The sequence below is a fragment of the Chiloscyllium plagiosum genome, unplaced genomic scaffold (assembly GCF_037043375.1).
Source record: "Chiloscyllium plagiosum isolate Xiang-an unplaced genomic scaffold, Cpla_swu_hap1 HiC_scaffold_9, whole genome shotgun sequence".
Classification (NCBI taxonomy): domain Eukaryota; kingdom Metazoa; phylum Chordata; class Chondrichthyes; order Orectolobiformes; family Hemiscylliidae; genus Chiloscyllium; species Chiloscyllium plagiosum.
Window position 1 is genome coordinate 13,755,528 of NW_028270147.1, and position 18,938 is coordinate 13,774,465.

At 44.9% G+C, this 18,938-nt stretch overlaps 1 protein-coding gene across 3 annotated transcripts in view; it reads right to left on the bottom strand.

Annotated features, from left to right (window-relative positions):
* Window positions 1-404: 404 nt before the first annotated feature.
* The window catches only part of st6galnac5a (ST6 (alpha-N-acetyl-neuraminyl-2,3-beta-galactosyl-1,3)-N-acetylgalactosaminide alpha-2,6-sialyltransferase 5a), an 84,226-nt gene continuing 65,692 nt past the window's right edge, over window positions 405-18,938 (bottom strand). The window contains exons 4-5 of one of the 3 annotated variants that reach the window (XM_087990256.1): window positions 15,584-15,691; window positions 405-1,386 (exon numbers count right to left, since the gene is read on the bottom strand). In XM_087990256.1, the coding sequence (XP_087846382.1) occupies window positions 1,152-1,386; window positions 15,584-15,691 (343 nt within the window). In that variant the 3' untranslated portion in view covers window positions 405-1,151. The remainder of the gene's footprint in view (window positions 1,387-15,583; window positions 15,692-18,938) is intronic. The other 2 variants (XM_087990257.1, XM_043698683.2) reach the window with 2 other exon arrangements.

Below are 18,938 nucleotides of genomic sequence, written 5' to 3' on the forward strand. Positions count from 1 at the left end.
TGTGCAAGTAGGCCATCTGTCCCAACAAATCTACACTACCCCTCTAAGGAGCATCCTACCCAGACCATTTCCCATGGCTAACCCACCAAGTATGCCTATCTCTGGACACTATTTAGCATGGCTAATCCACCTAATCTGTGCATCTTTGGACTGTGGATGAAACTGGAGCAACCCTGCACAGACACAGGGAGAATATGCAAACTCCACACAGACAGTCGCCCAAGGCTGGAATCAAACCCGGGTCCCTGGCGCTGTGAGGCAGCAGTGCTAACCACTGAGCCACCTTGCCACACCATGACGGGCACTACGAAATCTAGACTTTGTTCTCTCAAAGAGACATTGAAGGTGATAGAAGGGATGCAAAATTTCAACACAGATGAATGTTTGTTAGTTACCACTATAAAGAATTACAGACCCCAGGTTGAACAGACACAGTTACATAAAGATCAGTTAACATTGAGGTTTGAAGGGCTGATTGATGTCTCTGATGCATGGAACCTCAAAACAGTTGAAGACGGAACTGAGTCGTTCCCCACACACTTTTATTCTTCAACCAGTAATTTCTCACAACACAAGGAGTCCTTGGCACACAGGAAGATTAATTAGAGGCTACAGTTCTGAGCTGCCTGTGGTATTTGGTTAAAATGTCAGCAAAAGTTCAAAAGTGATACGTTGCAGCCCAATGAAATAATAAATTCCAACTGATACAAATAACATTACAGGTCAGTGATTAGAAAGAAACCATCACAAGTATATAAAGACAAAACACTGGGATGGTCGCAGAGGCTGAAACATTAAATAAACCAGAGTCAATAAATCAAATGAGGTTCTCTCCGGGCTCCTTAAAAAAAAGGTTCACCCAGTTTTGAAAGGATTGTTTTGCTCCAATCGCTGTGCCTCATGAGCTTTCTGAATTGAGAGATCTGCAGGGGCGGCCATCTTGTCATCCCTTGATATTGCAATAGCGACTGCCCTTCCAAAGTCTTATACCAGTCGCAGGCGGTGCTACATAAATGTGGTATGTTCCTTTGGCGGGATGCTGATTAGAAACAACAAGAGGAAACTGTCCCTTGGGTTTGGCAGCTCCTGCTGATTGGTCACGTGTGCCCCATGCTTGGGTCACCTCACCTCTGTCCGTCCTCGCCTACGCCTCACCTCCGTCGTGCCTTGCGCTCCGTGTGATTGGAAGCCAGGGATTCGAGCTCCCATTCCGGCTGGTGGAAGTGGACGTCATACTGCCTTGCCCACCTGGCGAATGCGTGCTTTTCCGTTATGAACCGGTGATGGCTCCCCTTGCGGCCCAGCTCGTGTGAGATGTACATCGTGCACTCATCGATTCCTGATGGCTCATAGTAATGGTACGGCACCGTGCGGTGAGCGGGGTCCCTGAGGAAGAGAATGTCATGTTACTGCCTAGGTTCACAACATCCTCCCACACAGTGACAGTGATTAGCCTTCAGAAATATTTCAATGGTTATCTCTATGATCTAACGGTTAGAAAGATGTTAGGCTTATCCTGAGCCTGTGAAAGACACCAGAAAAATATCTCCTTGCAAACTGTCTTTGTTGTATGTTGTAAATCCATTTCACAGCTGGTGAATCCAATGAGCCTGTTCTCCGAAGGCTACCATCCTTTGGTTGTCCTGCAACCATAGAGACCTACAAGACAGAAAAAGGCCCTTCAGCCCATCAAACCTGTGTCAGTCAACAACAAACACCTAACTATTCTAATCCTATTTTCCCAGCACTTGACCCACAACCCTGTACGTGATGAAGGGCTTTTGCCCGAAATGTCAATTTTCCTGTTCCTCAGATGCTGCCTGACCTGCTATGCTTTTCCAGCACCACTCTAATCTTGACTCTGATCTCCGGCAACTGCAGTGCTCACTTTCACCACAACCCCGTATGCCTTGGCATTGCAAGAGAACATCTATATACTTTGTCAATGTTATGAGGGTTTCTGCCTCCATCATCCTTACAGGTAGTGAGTCACAGAGTCAACACAGAACAGAAAAAGACCCTTCGGTTCAACTTGTCCATGCCGACCAAGTTTCCCAAACTGAACTAGTCCCACTTGCCCGTGTTTGGTCCATATCCCCCTAAACATTTCCTATCCATGTACCTGTCCAAATGTCTTTTAAATGTTGTAACTATCTACAACTACCACTTCCTCAGGTAGTACATTCCACATACAAGCCACCCTCTGTGTGAAAAAGTTGCCCCTCAGGTTCTTTTTAAATCTTTCACCTTAAACCTATGCCCCCTATTTCTGAACTCCCCCAGGGGTTTTCCTTTTTTTCTCCTCCCCTTAAATCGATACCCCCAGTCATTGATCCTTCCAATGAAGAGAATAGTTCTTTCCTGCCCACCCCATCAATACCTCTTATAATGGTATACATCTCAATCATGTCCCCCTCAGTCACCTCTGCTCCAGGGAAAAGAACCCCAGTCTGTCTAATCTCACTTCATAAGTAAAACTCTCTAGTCCAGGCGACATCCTGGTAAATCTCTTGCACTCTCTCCACTGCCATGACATCCCTTCTCCAGAACCTTACCCAAATTGTTATCCCTTACTGAGTGTATCCACCACAGCACCTCTCAGTTATACATAAGGGCAATACTGCTGCCAATGTATGTATCCTGCAAACAAATGAAGGACCCCTTCAGATTCTGTAGATTCTTGAATGTGGTTTCTCCACCCTGCGCAATGAACCTCGAATGTCTCCTGTTCTATGTCACAATTTACAGAAGGGCTAGAGTACAGAAGGAGGTGATGTTCGATCCAGCATTGTCTGTGCTGGCTCTCTGTAACAGCAACACAACCAGCCCCGCTCCCCAGTTCTCCCTGTAATCCTGCAATTTGTTTTCCTCCATGTGTTTATCCAATTGAAAGCCACGATTGAAACTATCTCCATCAGATTCCCCGGCATCACAGACCTAATCACTCACTGGATTAAACTGCTTTTCCTCATCTACTGTTGCTTCTTTTGCCAAGCATACTGTCCGGGTGCATAACAGCCTGGGACGGCAACTGCTCTACCCAGGACCATAAGAAACTACAGAAGTTGGTGTGCACAGCCAATACAATTGTGAAAGCCAACCTTCCATCCATGGATGTCATTTACATTTCCCTTTGCCATGGAAAGGCTGCCAACATGAAAGACCCCTCCCAACCCAACAATACTCTCTTCTGTCAGGCAGAAGAAACAGAAGCTTGAACACACCAACAGGTTCAAGAACAGCTTCTTCCCTGCTGTTATTAGACTGATGAATGGACTCTCTAACTTCCAATGTTGACCTTGCTTCATGCACCTTCTGTGCAGTGTAACCTGTATGCCTCACTCTGTCTAAGCCCCCTATGATCTGTATGTCCTTGTTTGTTATGATCTACCTGTATTGCTCATAAACAAAGCTTTTCACTGTACTTAGGTACACATGACAATAAATCAAATCATATCAATCACTGTAAATCTGTAAGTTCTTTTGCCAATAGGGTCAGTCTAACTCTCACAATTTTGAATACCTCCATCAAATTGCCACCACATTTCTTCGGAGAGCAGTCTCCAACTTCTCCAATTTATTCACAAACTTGAAATCCCTAGAACCATTCTCGCTAATCTTTTTGCTACCCTTTCTAAAGCCTTCATTTTTTTCAGAAGTATGATGCCAAAATTGGAATGTTAAGCTAATCCTGGAGCGTGAACCACATGATTAATCCTCTCAGATTTTGTGTGCTAATCTTGCAGAAATTCAAGTGCAGCACAGCTCCAGAGTTCTCTTTTTCCCAAACAAGGGTGTACAGTACAGTACAGTACTTCTGCTGCGGTCTGACCAAAGATCTGTATAAGCAAGTCATCAAGTCACAGAGGCACGGAAACAGACCCTTCAGTCCAACTCATCCACGTTGACATTGTTGCTAAACCAAACTAGTCCCACCTGCCTGCGCTTGGCCCACATCTCTTCAAAACTTTCCTATTAATGAACTTATCCAAATGTCTTTTACCTGTATCCACCACTTTCTCTGGCAGTTCATTCCACGCTCTGTGTAAAAAAACTTGCTGCTTATGTCCTTTTTAAATCTTTCTCCTCTCACCTTAAAGCTATGCCTCCTAACCCCCTCACCCTAGGGAAAAGACCCTTGCCATTCACCTTATCTATATCTCTCATGATTTTATAAACCCCTTAACCTCCAGTGAAAAACGTCCCAATCTTTCCAGTCTATTTTTATAACTCAAACCCTCCATTGTTGGTAACATCCTGGTAATTTTTTTTCTGAATCCTCTCCTGTTTAATTATATCCTTCCTATAACAGGGCGACCAGAACTGGATACAGTACACCAGAAGAAGCCTCACTAACATCCTGTACAACCTTAACATGACGTCCCAACTCCTATACTCAAAGATCTGAGCAATGAATGCAAAAGTGATAACTCTTCCTTGTTCTTATACACTAATCCTCTTGCAATAAATCAAAGGTGAAACACTGCAGGGTAGGATTGGAAGCAAGAAATAAAAACTATTGGAAAATCTCAGGAAGTACCCGTGTAGTTTTGGTCTCCTTACTTAAAGATAGATATAATCATCATAGATGGCGGGGAGGGAACATTCAACAGATTGATTCTTGGGATGTCAGGTTTGTCAGATTGGGTTGAAAGAGCCACCCCACAGAAGAGATCCCTAGATTTGGGATTCATCCCATTGAACAGATTCCTGAATGTAGGGAACACCCCACAGAAGAGATTCCTGGATTTAGGCATCATCCCATTGAACAGATTCCTGAATGTAGGGACCACCCCCACAGCACAGATCCTTGGACATAGGGATCACCCTATAAACCAATTCCTGAAATAATACGATCCCATTTATGGATAGAAGATCCAGAGAAAAGCATCATCTGTGCAGTGCTGCCTCTCAGTCAATTTCTGATCCATCATGGTCATTTTGAGTAATTTAACCTCAAGGTCCAATGGAAGAGACAGAGGAAGGAGAAGGAAGGCAACACGGGGATTCTGTTGGGGAAGCCCATTGGCTAGAGGTGGCACAAAATGGCTGCCTGCAGCTTTTCGGTTGGCATAAGAATGGCGGAGGAGGTTTTTAGCTGCAGTACCAGAATTAGCTTTGCTGAATTCAGAATTCAAGTGAGGTCGTAAATTAGGACAATAGCTCTGAGAATAAGATAGACCCAAGATAACAGAGTCCAGGCAGAACAAAGAATCTTACGAATGAAGACACAGGGAGCTCTGTACAAAAATCTGTAAGAGGCAGTCCGAAAAGAGATGTGTGGGCCTGAAGTTTGTAGTTTAGCATGAACTAAAGGAATAGTATGATCCCACAGTAACAGAGACAAATAAGATAAATGGAGAACAAGGTTACATTTTGTAAAACCTAAGGTGTTCAGACAAGCTGTAGGTAAAAACAATGACTGCAGATACTGGAAACCAGATTCTGGATCAGTTGTGCTGGAAGAGCACAGCAATTCAGGCAGCATCCGAGGACAGGCAAAATCGACGTTTCGGGCAAAAGCCCTTCATCAGGAATAAAGGCAGAGAGCCTGAAGCGTGGAGAGATAAGCTAGAGGAGGGTGGGGGTGGGGAGAGAGTAGCATAGAGTACAATAGGTCAGTGGGGAAGGAGATGAAGGTGATAGGTCAGGGAGGAGAGGGTGGAGTGGATAGGTGGAAAAGGAGCTGGGCAGGTCGGACAAGTCCGGACAAGTCAGGGGATCGAGTTGCTGGAGGTTAGAAACTAGGATGAGGTGGGGGAAGGGGAAATGAGGAAACTGTTGAAATCCACATTGATGCCCTGGGGTTGAAGTGTTCCGAGGCGGAAGATGAGGCGTTCTTCCTCCAGGCGTCTGGTGGTGAGGGAGCGGCGGTGAAGGAGGCCCAGCACCTCCACATCCTCGGCAGAGTGGGAGGGGGAGTTGAAATGTTGAGCCACGGGGCGATTTGGTTGATTGGTGCGGGTGTCTCGGAGATGTTCCCTGAAGTGCTCTGCTAGGAGGCGCCCAGTCTCCCCAATGTAGAGGAGACCGCATCGGGAGCAATGGATACAATAGATGATATTAGTGGATGTGCAGGTAAAACTTTGATGGATGTGGAAGGCTCCTTTAGGGCCTTGGATGGAGGTGAGGGAGGAGGTGTGGGCACAGGTTTTACAGTTCCTGCGGTGGCAGGGGAAAGTGCCAGGATGGGAGGGTGGGTCGTAGGGGGGCGTGGACCTGACCAGGTAGTCATGGAGGGAACGGTCTTTGCGGAAGGCGGAGAGGGGTGGGGAGGGAAATAGGTGGAGAGGGGTGGGGAGGGAAATAGGCGGAAATATCCTCCCACTTCCTCCAGACCAAAGGGGTAGCCATGGGCACACGTATGGGCCCCAGCTATGCCTGTCTCTTTGTTGGCTACGTAGAGCAGTTGATCTTCCGTAATTACACCGGCACCACTCCCCACCTCTTCCTCCGCTACATTGATGACTGCATTGGCGCCACCTCGTGCTCCCGCGAGGAAGTTGAGCAATTCATCAACTTCACCAACACATTCCACCCTGACCTTAAATTTACCTGGACCATCTCTGACACCTCTCTCCCCTTCCTGGACCTCTCCATCTCCATCAGTGACGACCGACTTGACACTGACATCTTCTACAAACCCACCGACTCCCACAGCTACCTGGATTACACCTCTTCCCACCCTACCTCTTGCAAAAATGCCATCCCGTATTCCCAATTCCTCCGCCTCCGCTGTATCTGCTCCCAGGAGGAGCAGTTCCACCATAGAACACACCAGATGGCCTCCTTCTTTAGAGACCGCAATTTCCCTTCCCACGTGGTTAAAGATGCCCTCCAACGCATCTCGTCCACATCCCGCACCTCCGCCCTCAGACCCAACCCCTCCAACCGCAACAAGGACAGAACGCCCCTGGTGCTCACCTTCCACCCTACCAACCTGCCTGTTCCAGAGTTGTGTAATAACATCTCTGAACAGGTTGTTTAGGGGAAAAATTCTCTCCCTTCAACATCAATTGTTGGGGGCTGTTGCAGTACAACATTAGTCTCCCTCCCTCTGAGACAGGAGGCCTGGGTTCATGTCCTGCTTGCTCCAGAGCTGTGTAAGAACATCCCTGAAAAATATCTCTAAACAGTCTTGTCAAGAATAAGTGCATTTCTGTAAATTCCTGCTATGAGGAGAAACATGACCATTATTCAATGAAACAGTTATGCCCTTGGTAGAAACGATGACAAATTTTTCCCTGCTTTGTTCTGATAAAGAGCTTATCCACGATTTACAAAAAAAAATCCTGCAAGGTTCCTAATGACAGGGTAAAACCTGAAGCAGAGGATTAATGTGGAAGCTGTCACAACAGGAAGGTATTATGACTTGTCCTCATTTCTTTTGACAATTAAGGATGAAACCTGCCAATTAGAGCCCACATACACCGGAACCCCTGTGTAAAACCTTCCTGCTTGTCAATCGAGCTGTGGAAAGCATTAATAAAATATGGTAAGTGTTGAGAATTGTACTGGAGACGGATTTCATTTTGGATTGTGCTGCTGATGTTTCTGTAGTTTATCTGTGGTTAATGACGGACATTCAGGAAGATATTATTTTGTGAAGTCAGGCTTTATTTAAGTGTAAAGTGTCTCATTATACCTTCTAATCTCAGTACTGTACATATCTTTAGCAGACCTGGCTCAGTGGGTATTGAGGATTGTGGGCTCCGAGATGCGAGCACATAGTCCAAATTGCTAGTTCAGTGCAGTGTCAAACAAGGTTGGCATTGCCCCAAGTGCCAACTCTTGATGTTAAGCCTTTATCGCAGAAGGTTGTGAGCACAGGTGCAGCGAACTCTTCCTCCAATTATACAGCAGTTTGGTTCAAGCACACCTGGAGTGCTTTGTGCAGTTTTGGTCTCCTTACCTTAAGTGAATACAAGAGATCTCATGACAATAATAAAGGCAGTGGAAGAGGTCTCCCCGGTATTCCTGTCCCGGTTTATTCCTCATTACCAAAACATGGCAAATGGAATTTAGTTTGGACAAATGTAAGGTATTGTGTTTTGGTACAACCAACAGGGGCAAGATTTATACAATTAACAGTTGGGCCTTGGGCAGTGTTGAAGAACAGGGAGACCTAGGGGCTCAGGTACATAACTCTTTGAAATTTGGGGCACGTATAGACAGGGTGGTCGAGAAGGTGTTTATGAGGCTTGCGTTCATTGCTCAAAACTTTGAGTATAGCAGTTAGAACATCACGTTGAGATTGTACAGGATATTGGTGAGACCTCTTCTGCAGTACTGTATGCAGTTCTGATCACAGAAAGATATTATTAAGCTGGAGAGGGTTCAGAAGAGATTTACCAGGATGTTGCCGGGTATGGAAGTTGAGTTATAAAGAAAGGCTGGATAGAACATAGAATATTACAGCACAGTACAGGCCCTTCGGCCCTAGATGTTACACCGACCTGTGAAACCAATCTGAAACCCATCTAACCTACACTATGCCATTATCATCCATATGTTTATCTAATAACCATTTAAATACCCTTAAGGTTGCTGAGTATACTATTGTTGCAGGCAGTGCATTACATGTCCTCACTACTCTCTGAGTAAAGAACCTACCTCTGACATCTGTCCTATATCTATCACTCTTCAATTTAAAGCTATGTCCTGTTATGTTAGCCATCACCATCCAAGGAAAAATGTTCTCCCTCTCCACCCTATCTAACCCTCTGATTATCTTATTAAGTCACCTCTCAACCTACTTTTCTCTGACAAAAACAGCCTCAAGGCCCTCAGCCTTTCCTCATAAGACCTTCCCTCCATACCAGGCACTACCCTGCTAAATCTCCTCTGCACCCTTTCCAATGCTTCCACATACTTCCCATAATGCAGTGACCAGAACTGTACGCGATACTCCAAGTGCGGTTGCAGCAGAATTTTATACAGCTGCAACATGACCTCATTGCTTCGAAACTCAATCCCTGTACCAATAAAAGCTAACACTCTGTATGCCTTCTTAACAACCCTATCAACCCGGGTGGCAACTTTCAGGGAACGATGTACCTGGACACAGATCTCTCTGTTCATCCACATTGCCAAGTGTCTTACCATGAACCCAGCACTCTGTATTTATGTTACTCTTTCCAAAGTGAATCACCTCACACTTATCCACATTAAACTCCATTTGCCACCTCTCAGCCCAGCACTGAAGCTTATGCATGTCCCTCTGTAACCTGCAACATCCTTCGGCACTGTCCACGCTCCACCAACCTTAGTGTCATCTGCAAATTTACTAACCTGTCTTTCTATACCCTCATCCAGGTCTTTTATAAAAATGGCAAACAGCATGGCCCTAAAATAGGTCCTGGCAGTACTATAACTGAAGTCCAGGATGAAGATTTCCCATCAACCACCACCCGCTGTCTTCTTTCAGCTAGCCAATTTCTGATCCAAACCACTAAATCACTCTCAATCCCATGCCTCCGTATTTTGTGCAATAGCCTACCGTGAGGAACCTTATCAAACGCCTTGCTGAAATCCATATGCACCACATCAACCGGTTTACTCTCATCTACCTGTTTGATCACCTTCTCAAAGAACTCAATAAGATTTCTGAGGCATGGCCTACCCTTCACAAAACCATGCCAACTATCCCTAATCAAATTATTCTTTTCTAGATGATTATAAATCCTATCTCTTATAATCCATTCCAACACTTTAACCACAACTGAAGTAAGGCTCACTGGTCTATAATTACCAGGGTTGTCTCTACTCCCCTTCTTAAACAAGGGCACAATATTTGGTCTCCTCCAGTCTTCTGGCTCTATTCCTGTAGACAATAACGACATAAAGATCAAAGTCAAAGGGTCTGCAATCACCTTCCTGGTTTCCCAGAGAACCCAAGGATTAATCCCATCCGGCCCAGGGGACTTATCTATTTTTACACTTTCCAGAATTGCTAACACCTCCTCCTTATGCACCTCAATCCTGTCTAGTCTAATAGCCTGTATCACAGTATTGTCCTCGACAATACTGTCTTTTTCCAGTGTGAATACTAAATGAAAAATATTCATTTAACACTTCTCATACCTCCTTGGACTCCACACACCACTTCCCACTACTGCCCTTGACTGACCCTAATCTTACTCTAGTCATTCCTGACATACCTGTAGAAAGCTTTAGGGTTTTCCATGATCCTATCTGCCAAAGGCTTCTCATGTCCCCTCCTGGCTGTTCTTAGCTGTCTCTTTAGGTCCTTCCTGGCTAACTTGTAACTCTTAAGCCCCCTAACTGAGCCTTCACGTCTCATCCTCACATGAGCCTCCTTCTTTCTCTTGACAAGAGATTCAACTTCTTTAGTAAATCATGGTTCCCTCATTCAACCACTTCCTCCCTGCCTGACCAGTACATACTTATCAAGGACCCACAGTAACTGTTCCTTGAACAAGCTCCACATTTCAAATTGTGGCCATCCCCTGCAGTTTCCTTGCCCATCCTATGCATCCTAAATCTTGCCTAATTGCATCATAGTTGCCTTTCCCCCAGCTATAACTCCTGCCCTGCAATACAATACACAATAGGTGCAGGAGTAGGCCATTCTGCCCTTCTAGCCTGCACCACCATTCATTATGATCATGGCTGATCATCCTCAATCAGTATCCTGTTCTTGCCTTATCTCCGTAACCCTTGATTCCACTATCCTTGAGAGCTCTATCCAACTATTTCTTAAACAAATCCAGAGACTGGGCCTCCACTGCCTTCTGGGGCAGAGCATTCCACCCACCCATCACTCTCTGGGTGCCTATCCCTTTCCATTGCTGAAGTAAATGTAACCGAATTGTAGTCACTATCACCAAAGTGCTCACCTATCTCCAAATCTAACACCTGGCCTGGTTCATTACCCAGTACCAAATCCAGTGTGGCCTCAGCTCTTGTTGGCCTGTCTACACACTGTGTCAGGAAAACCTCCTGCACACGTTGGACAAAAACTGACCCATTTCCAATCAATATTTGGAAAGTTAAAGTCCCTCCATAACAACAACCCTGTTACTTTGGCTCCTATCCAGAATCATCTTTGCTATCCTTTCCTCTATATCTCTGGAACTTTTCAGAGGCCCATAGAAAATACCCAACAGGTTGACCTCTCTTTTCCTGTTTCTAACCTCAGCTCACATTACTTCAGTAGATGAGTCCTCATCAAATGTCCTTTCTGCCACCGTAATACTGTCCTTGACTAACAATGCCACACCTCCCCCTCTTATCATCTTCCCTATTCTTACTGAAACATCTAAACCCCAGAGTCTGTAACAACCATTCCTGTCCCTGCTCTATCCATGTCTCTGAAATGGCCATAACATCAAAGTCCCAGGTACCAACCCATGCTGCAAGTTCACCCACCTTATTCCGGATGTTCCTGGCATTGAAGTAGACACACTTCATACTACTTTCCTGCCTGCCGGTACATTCTTGTTACCTTGAAACCTCATTTCTGACTTCACTACTCTCAATCTCCTGTACACTGCAGCTGCAATTCAGGTTCCCATCCCCCTGTTGAATTAGTTTATATCCTTTTAAAGAGCATTAGAAAATTTCCCTCCCAGGATATTGGTACCCCTCTGGTTCAGGTGTGGACCATCTCATTTGTAGAGGTCCCACCTACCCCAGAATGAGTCCCAATTATCCAGAAATCCAAAAACTTCCCTCCTGCACCATCCCTGCAACCACGTATTCAGCTGCTTTCTCTCCCTATTCCTCACCTTGCTAGCACGTAGCACGGGCAACAAACTAGAGATAACAACTCTGTTTGTTCTAGCTCTAAACTTCCACTCTAGCTCTCTGAACTTCTGCCACCTTCTATCTGTCCCCCTAATTATTGAGTCCCCAGTGACTAATGCTCTGCTCTTCTACCCCCTTCCCTTCTGAGCAACAAGGACAGACTCTGTGCCTGCACTCCATGGCTTATCGTTGGTAAGTCATCCCCTCCAACAGTATCCAAAACGGTATACTTGTTATTGAGGAGAACAGCCACAGGGGATCCCTGCACTGCCTGCCGGTTCCCTTTCCGACTCCTGACTGTAAACCATCTGCCTTTTTCTTGCACCTGAGGTGTGACTACCTCCCTGTAATTCCTCTCAATAACCTCCTCCACCTCCCGAATAATCCAAAGTTCATCCAGCTCCAGCTCCAGTTCCCTAACATGGTTTTTGAGGAGCTGGAGTTGGGTGCACTTCCCGCAGAGGAAGCCAGCAGGGACACTAGTGGTGACCTTCACCTCCCATGTTCTGCAGGAGGAACATTCAACTGCCCTAACCACATTCCCACTGTTCTAAATTGCTAAGGAGACTTTGGATGTAGATTTGCTCACTGAGCTTGGAGGTTCATTTCCAAACATTTCATTGCGCCATACTAGGTAACATTCCTGAAGAAGGGCTTATGCCCGAAACATCGATTCTCCTGCTCCTTGGATGCTGCCTGACCTGCTGTGCTTTTCCAGCAACACATTTTTAAGCTCTGATCTCCAGCATCTGCAGACCTCACTTTCTCCTAACATCTTAGTGGGCAATGCTGAAAATTCTTGCTTTCTATTTATATGTTTGGGTTTCTTTGGGTTGGTGATGTCATTTCCTGTGGTGAAGTCATTCCCTGCTCCTTTTCTTAGGGGGTGGTAAATGGAGTCTAACTCGATGTGTTTGTTTATCAACAAAACCTACATCCAAAACATTAACCTGAGCTACAAATCTTCTCAAAACTTGCTAAACAGACTATTCGAGAGAAAACAGCCCTCTGGTCCTCTCTCCTGCTGTAAAATGGAGGCTGGGACCTTTTTCACTGGAGTACAGGAGGTTAAGAGGTGATCTTATGCAGGTTTATAAAATTGTGAGGGGTATAGATAGGATTAATGAGAGGTGTCTTTTCCTTAGCATAAGGGATTTCAAGACTGGAGGGCATATTTTTAAGATGAGAGGAAAGAGACTTAAAAAGACACGAGAGGCAAATTTTTACACAGACAGTAGTTTGTGAGTGGAATAAACTTCCTGAGGAAGTTACAATGTTTAAAAGATATTTAGATAAGTACATGAATAAGAAATATTTGGAGGGATAAGGGTGAAGCGCGGGCAGGTGGGAGTAGTTTAGTCTGGGATAATGTTCGGCATGGACTGGTTGGACCGAAGGCTCTGTTTCTGTGCTGTGTGACTCTGAATCTCTGGATCACATTTTAATTTGTGTGACCTTGCTGTGTGCAAATTGACTGTTGTGTTTCTTAAAATCTGACAGTTGCAGCTTTTTAGAAGTTTCTCAATTAATTGCAACAATGCAATTTATGCTTGTATTCTGTTGGATGCAATCACGGGTGAATGCAAGCTCAAATGATTTCCCAACAGTTTAGTAGCTTAGATGAGTCATGGTGTGTATTGTACCCAGATTACAACAACTCCCCAAGACTTCTTCAATAGCGCGTTTCAAATCCGCAACATCCACTATATAGAAGAACAAGGGCAGCAAGGGTTTGAGGTCTCCATCAATTTGAAGCCCCCCTCCAAATCATATCAACATTCCCAGTTTAACACTGGGTGAAAATACTGCAATATTAGGAATGGGAGGAGACCATTCTGCCGATTAAGCCCGCTCCACCATTTATTACAATCATGGCTGATTGAACATTCCAATGTGTTTTACCTAAACTCCACCCCCCCCCCCCCCCCCCCCCCCCCCCACCACCACCACCCCCATAACACTTTATGCCATTGATCATCAGAAATCCATTAACCTCTGCCTCAAACGTGCTTGGCTTCTCCCGCTCTCTGGGGAACAGAATTCCAAAGATTCTGAGTAAAACAATTTCTCCTCAACTCACTGCCTATCAAGTACCTTGTACATTTCAATGAGATCAGCTCTCATTATCCAAAACTTCAGAGAAACTTTGCCCAATTCCTTTTCATTGGTCAGTCCTGACATCCTGGGAACAAATCTAGTGAGTGTTTGTTGCATTTCCTCTCTGACAATAATATCTTTCCTGTGATACGGAGACCAAAACTGCAGAAAGCCCTCCAGGTGTGTTCTAACCAAACTCCTGTGTAATTGGAGCAAGGGTTCACTGCTCCTGTACTCACATTCTTTTACGATAAAGGCTAACATAGTATCACTGCATTGACCCTCCAAACAGCTTCTCATCCAGATCCACCCCATTCCTATAATCCTGCATTTCCCATGGTTAATCCACCTAACCTGCACATCTTTGGACTGCGGGAGCAAACCAGAGCAGCCAGAGAAAACCCACACAGACACAGGGAGAACACGCAAGCTCCACTTAAAGAGTTGCCTGAGGATGGAATCAAACCTGGGTCCCTGGCACTGTGAGGCAGAAGTGCTACCCACTGAGCTACTGTGCCACCCAAGCTAACATTCTGCTCAGCTTTCTAATAGCTTGCTACACCTGCATGTTCACCTTCAGCGACCCATCGACAAGGACACCCTTGCAGATCAACATCTCCAACCTCACGCACATAAGGCATACTCTGCAAATCGGTTCTTACTACCAAAGTGGATGATTTTCATTTTTTATGCATTATTTCCAAAACCCGCAGGATCCATTCCTTAATGTCCCAGAGGGCGTACCAACTCCTTGTGGTTCACCATTGCCTTCTCGCAAATAGGAATTGGTAATAAAGCTGGGTTTGCCAAAGACTCTCAAATCCTTTGGGTTTAAGAAAAAATAGCAGACCAGAAAGCTGTCGTATTGATTTATAGTCTATTCTAGAGTAGCTGAGGCCCTGATATCCATAATTGTCTCAGTCTCCAGCTTGAATGGTGGAGTCACTTCGGTACAATACTGATTGACATTTGTTGAAAGGACCATGCACAGATTGAGGAACTGAAAGATCATGGTTAATTTTGATACACTCCAACTTTAGGGCTTGCACACTGGCTTACATCGGGAGAGAATCATAAACATCCACAGCACAGAAAAAGAACCTTTGGCCCATCATGTCCGTGCCAGTCAAAAATAACCACCTAATGATTCCAATCCTATTTTCCAGCACTTGGCCAAAAGTCTTGGCATCATAAGTGCACATCTAAATATTTCTTAAATGTACCAAGGGTTTCTGTCTCTACTGTCTTCAAAGGCAGTGAATTCCCGATTCTTACCACCCTCTAGATGAAAAAAATGTTTCCTCACATTTCCTATAAACCTTCTGCCCTACCTTAAATCTATTTCTGTGGCCACTGAACCCTCCATCAGGGAGAATGTTCCCTTCCTGTCTATCCTATCTGTGCTCAGGATCAGGCTATGTTGTGTATTCATCAGATTGTTGTACATTTTATAAATCTCAGATGACCCTATATAAAGGGGTACCTTTTTTTGCTACAGTTTTGAAATATCCCTGCAATCACTGACTACCTGCACTCTTGCTTTCATTTATTTTGCTCTGAGTCAATGCCCATTCTTCACCAATCAAGCATAGCTCAGGTACCACACTCACCTTATTGAATGTAGGACAATTAAATCAATGAAGACTACAGGCTACCAGGAAGCAGGAAGTCAACAAAAAGGCCTCATGCTATGAAACCAGTGACAGTCAGCACCTACCTGCAGTGGTTCGGTGGGACCATACCATACACGTCAATTCTATTGCAAAGTTCCAGGGCGATGATCATGGTGAACCAGCCAGTACTCAGCCAGGAATTGGAGGCTTTCCTAGAAAAGAAACATCTTGGATGACCACATGTTCCAAAGCAGACAACGGACCGGAAAAAGCTACAACAGAAACCAAAGGAGCCGCTGTACCGAGTCGGGGAATCTGCCAGACTCAGGCTTTGGTCTTGGAAATCAAACAGTGTTAAATATGGTTTAGGGAATAGCACTGCTCCCCTGTACCCTTCCATTCATAAGGTTTTGGGATTAAATCCCATTCCAAAGACTGGAATACTAGTTTCTCCTGACTCTCCTGTACAATACTGAGGGATTACAGCCGTGTCACAAATACTCCCTTTCAGGTGAGACATTAAACCCATGGCTCCATCTGTGCTAGCAGTTGGACACAAAAAACGTGATGATGTTATTCAGACAGGAGCAGGGGGAGTCCTGCCTGCTGCATGTGCTATATTTAAACAGATAGACTTGGGGCACCGTATCTCCAAGAGGGCGGAGTTGTAGTGTGACATGCAGGCTCCTGCTCAGGGCTCGTCTACTCTTACCTTTCATCTTTAACTTTTGCTTTTCTCTTCTTTCACCGCTTGTTTTTTTCCTTAATTTAATCTACTTAGCTTATGTGAGGCACGGGTTTGTGACAGCACGGAGGAGATCGAGGCAGTCGGGGAAGAAAGGGGTCCCTGACATCAACTTGGCAGTCATCCCAACTGGCCATGAGAGTGGGAACAGGAAACCTGGGGTGGCCGGGAGTGAGAGCTGGAGCAGGCAGTGTGACATGGCAATGGCAGTGGCAGCAGGAACAGGCTGCAAGGTGGTGAGAGCAAGCAGCACGGGGTGGTGGCAGGGGCAAGGTCGAGCCTTAAGTGGGGGACGTTGAGCTCTTGTGAGGAATATGAGTCCAGCACGGCCAGGCGATTATGGAATGTGACGTTGAACTGTTAACTGTGTTTCTTCGGTTTTCTACTTTTTTGTAAGAAGCACTGTAATGTTCAACTTTTTAGCTTTGTATTCTTTACTTTTCTGATTCTATACCCAGGTATGTTTGTACCTCAGAAGGCACTGTACGTGGGACTTGTAAAGTTTATACTGTACTCATGTGACAATAAAGTTAATTCAATTCAATATCCAATACGCTGCTGCTTGTGGGACCTTGTGCAAACTGACTGCCACATTTATTGTTGTTGATTTATTGTTGTCACATAGATCGAAGTGCAGTGAAAGGTTTTGTGAGCAGTACAGGCAGATCATAGCATACAAGGACATATAGATCACAGGGTGATTGAGCAGACAGAGACAGAACGATTATAAGAAACGTGAGAATAAGATCTGCTGTAGAGAGCTCGCAAAATGAATCACCCTGTGTTAATGCGATCTTGAATCCACTGTCTAAATTGTAACAGTAACTACATAGGGGACATAACTTTGAATTGACATTGGACAGATGTCAGAGGTAGTTTCTTTACTCAGAGTAGTAGGGACGTGGAACGCATTGCCTACAACAGTAGTAGACTCGCCAACTTTAAGGGCATTTAAATGGTCAATGGATAAACATATGGATGTAAAAGGAATAGTGTAGGGTAGATCGGGGGCCGAAGGGCCTGTACTGCACTGTAACGTTTTACATTCTGTGTACATTCCTGGTGCACTTCATCATGTTAAAGTGCATTGGAATGTCTCGAGGTTCTTAACACTTAAATAAATGAAAATCTTATCCATCTTTGTTTAAATACCTCCACAATAACTGTGAACGCAGTTTGAAAGCCCTTGGCTCATGACGCACACTGGAACATACTGAGGATGTGATAGACATGACATAAACACAAGATATTTCTTTCTCAATGTCGGTGTGATCAGCTGCTGCTACTTAATGTTATCATCTAAAATCTGTCTACAGCTTTTCAATTAGTCTGCTAAAAGTAAGAGAAAGAAATTTCAAGTAAAATAGCATTCATTCCTCAGACTCTCAAAACGCAACCTCTGAATCACATCAAAGGTTCAAGCCTCTCTCTAAGGACATCACCTCAGAAGCCACTCTGGTGCAGTGCTGATGGAGTGCTACACTGCCAGAGGTGCAGTCATTCAGGGCAAAACCTGGCTCTGTCTGCTCCTCTCAGGTCAAAGGCGATCCCATAAAATGAGGCAACGACATTCTCCCGATGCCTTAGCCAGTGAAAAAAATGTCCACGGGATGTGAGTGTTACTGGCTAGGTCAATATTTATTGTCCACCCATAATTGTCCCTTTGGAAGGTGGTGGAGAGTGACCCCCTGAACTCCTTTGAGTGCAGGATCACCCACAGTGCTGTTAGGGGAACAATTCCACCAGAAGTTGACCCAGAGACAGTGAAGGAATACCAATACAATTCCAAGTCACAAAAACAGAAATTGCTGGAGAATCTCAGCAGCAGCTATACAGAGAGAAACAGAGTTAATGTTTTGAGTCCTGTATGACTCTTCATCAAGTACTCTATGAAGAGTCACCGGACTCGAAACATTAACATTGCTTCTCTTCCCACAGATGCTGCCAGACCTGTTGAGATTCTCCAGCAATTTCTGCTTTTGTTTCACATCTCCAGCATCCGCATTTCTTTATTTTATTTCAGTTCCAAGTCAGTTCCAAGTGTGCGGCTTGGAGGGGAACTTGCAGGAGATGGTCATAAGGGCCTTTCAGCACAGAAATAGACCCTTCGGTCCAACTTGACCATGCCAATCAATTGTCCCAAACTAAACTAATCCCACTTGCCTGTGTTTGACCCATATCCCTCTAAACCTTTCCTCTTCATGTAGCTGTCCAAATGTCTTTCACATGTTGCAACTGTACCTGTATCTACCACTTCCTTTGGCAGTTCATTCAACACAAGAGCCACCCTCTGTGTGAAAAGGTTGTCCCTCAGGTCCCTTTTAAATCTTTCTCCTTTCACTTTAGGACAGCTCTGAGCCAGCGTGAGGCGCTGCTGTTGGAGGCGAGGTTGAAAGTGTGCGTATGATGAAGCATGTCATTCAGTGTGGACTCAACATGAAGCAAGCAGAGCTCTCTGAGGAACATTGAATGTCACAGCGATACCTGCGATCCTGGGTGGATTCAAAACACAAAGGATAAAAGCTGATTTGGAAGCTTTGCTTTTTATGTATTAGGGATTTTCCTTTCTTTGTTTTATATTCCTGAATTGAATTCCTTCATGCTGCCAGCCACGAGCATACAGATTACTTTTAGTCTTTGCACATCGGGCAAGTCAGTACACTTTGGGTAGATTTTCTGGTCTTGAAGGTGATTACAAGATTTTAAATGGCCAG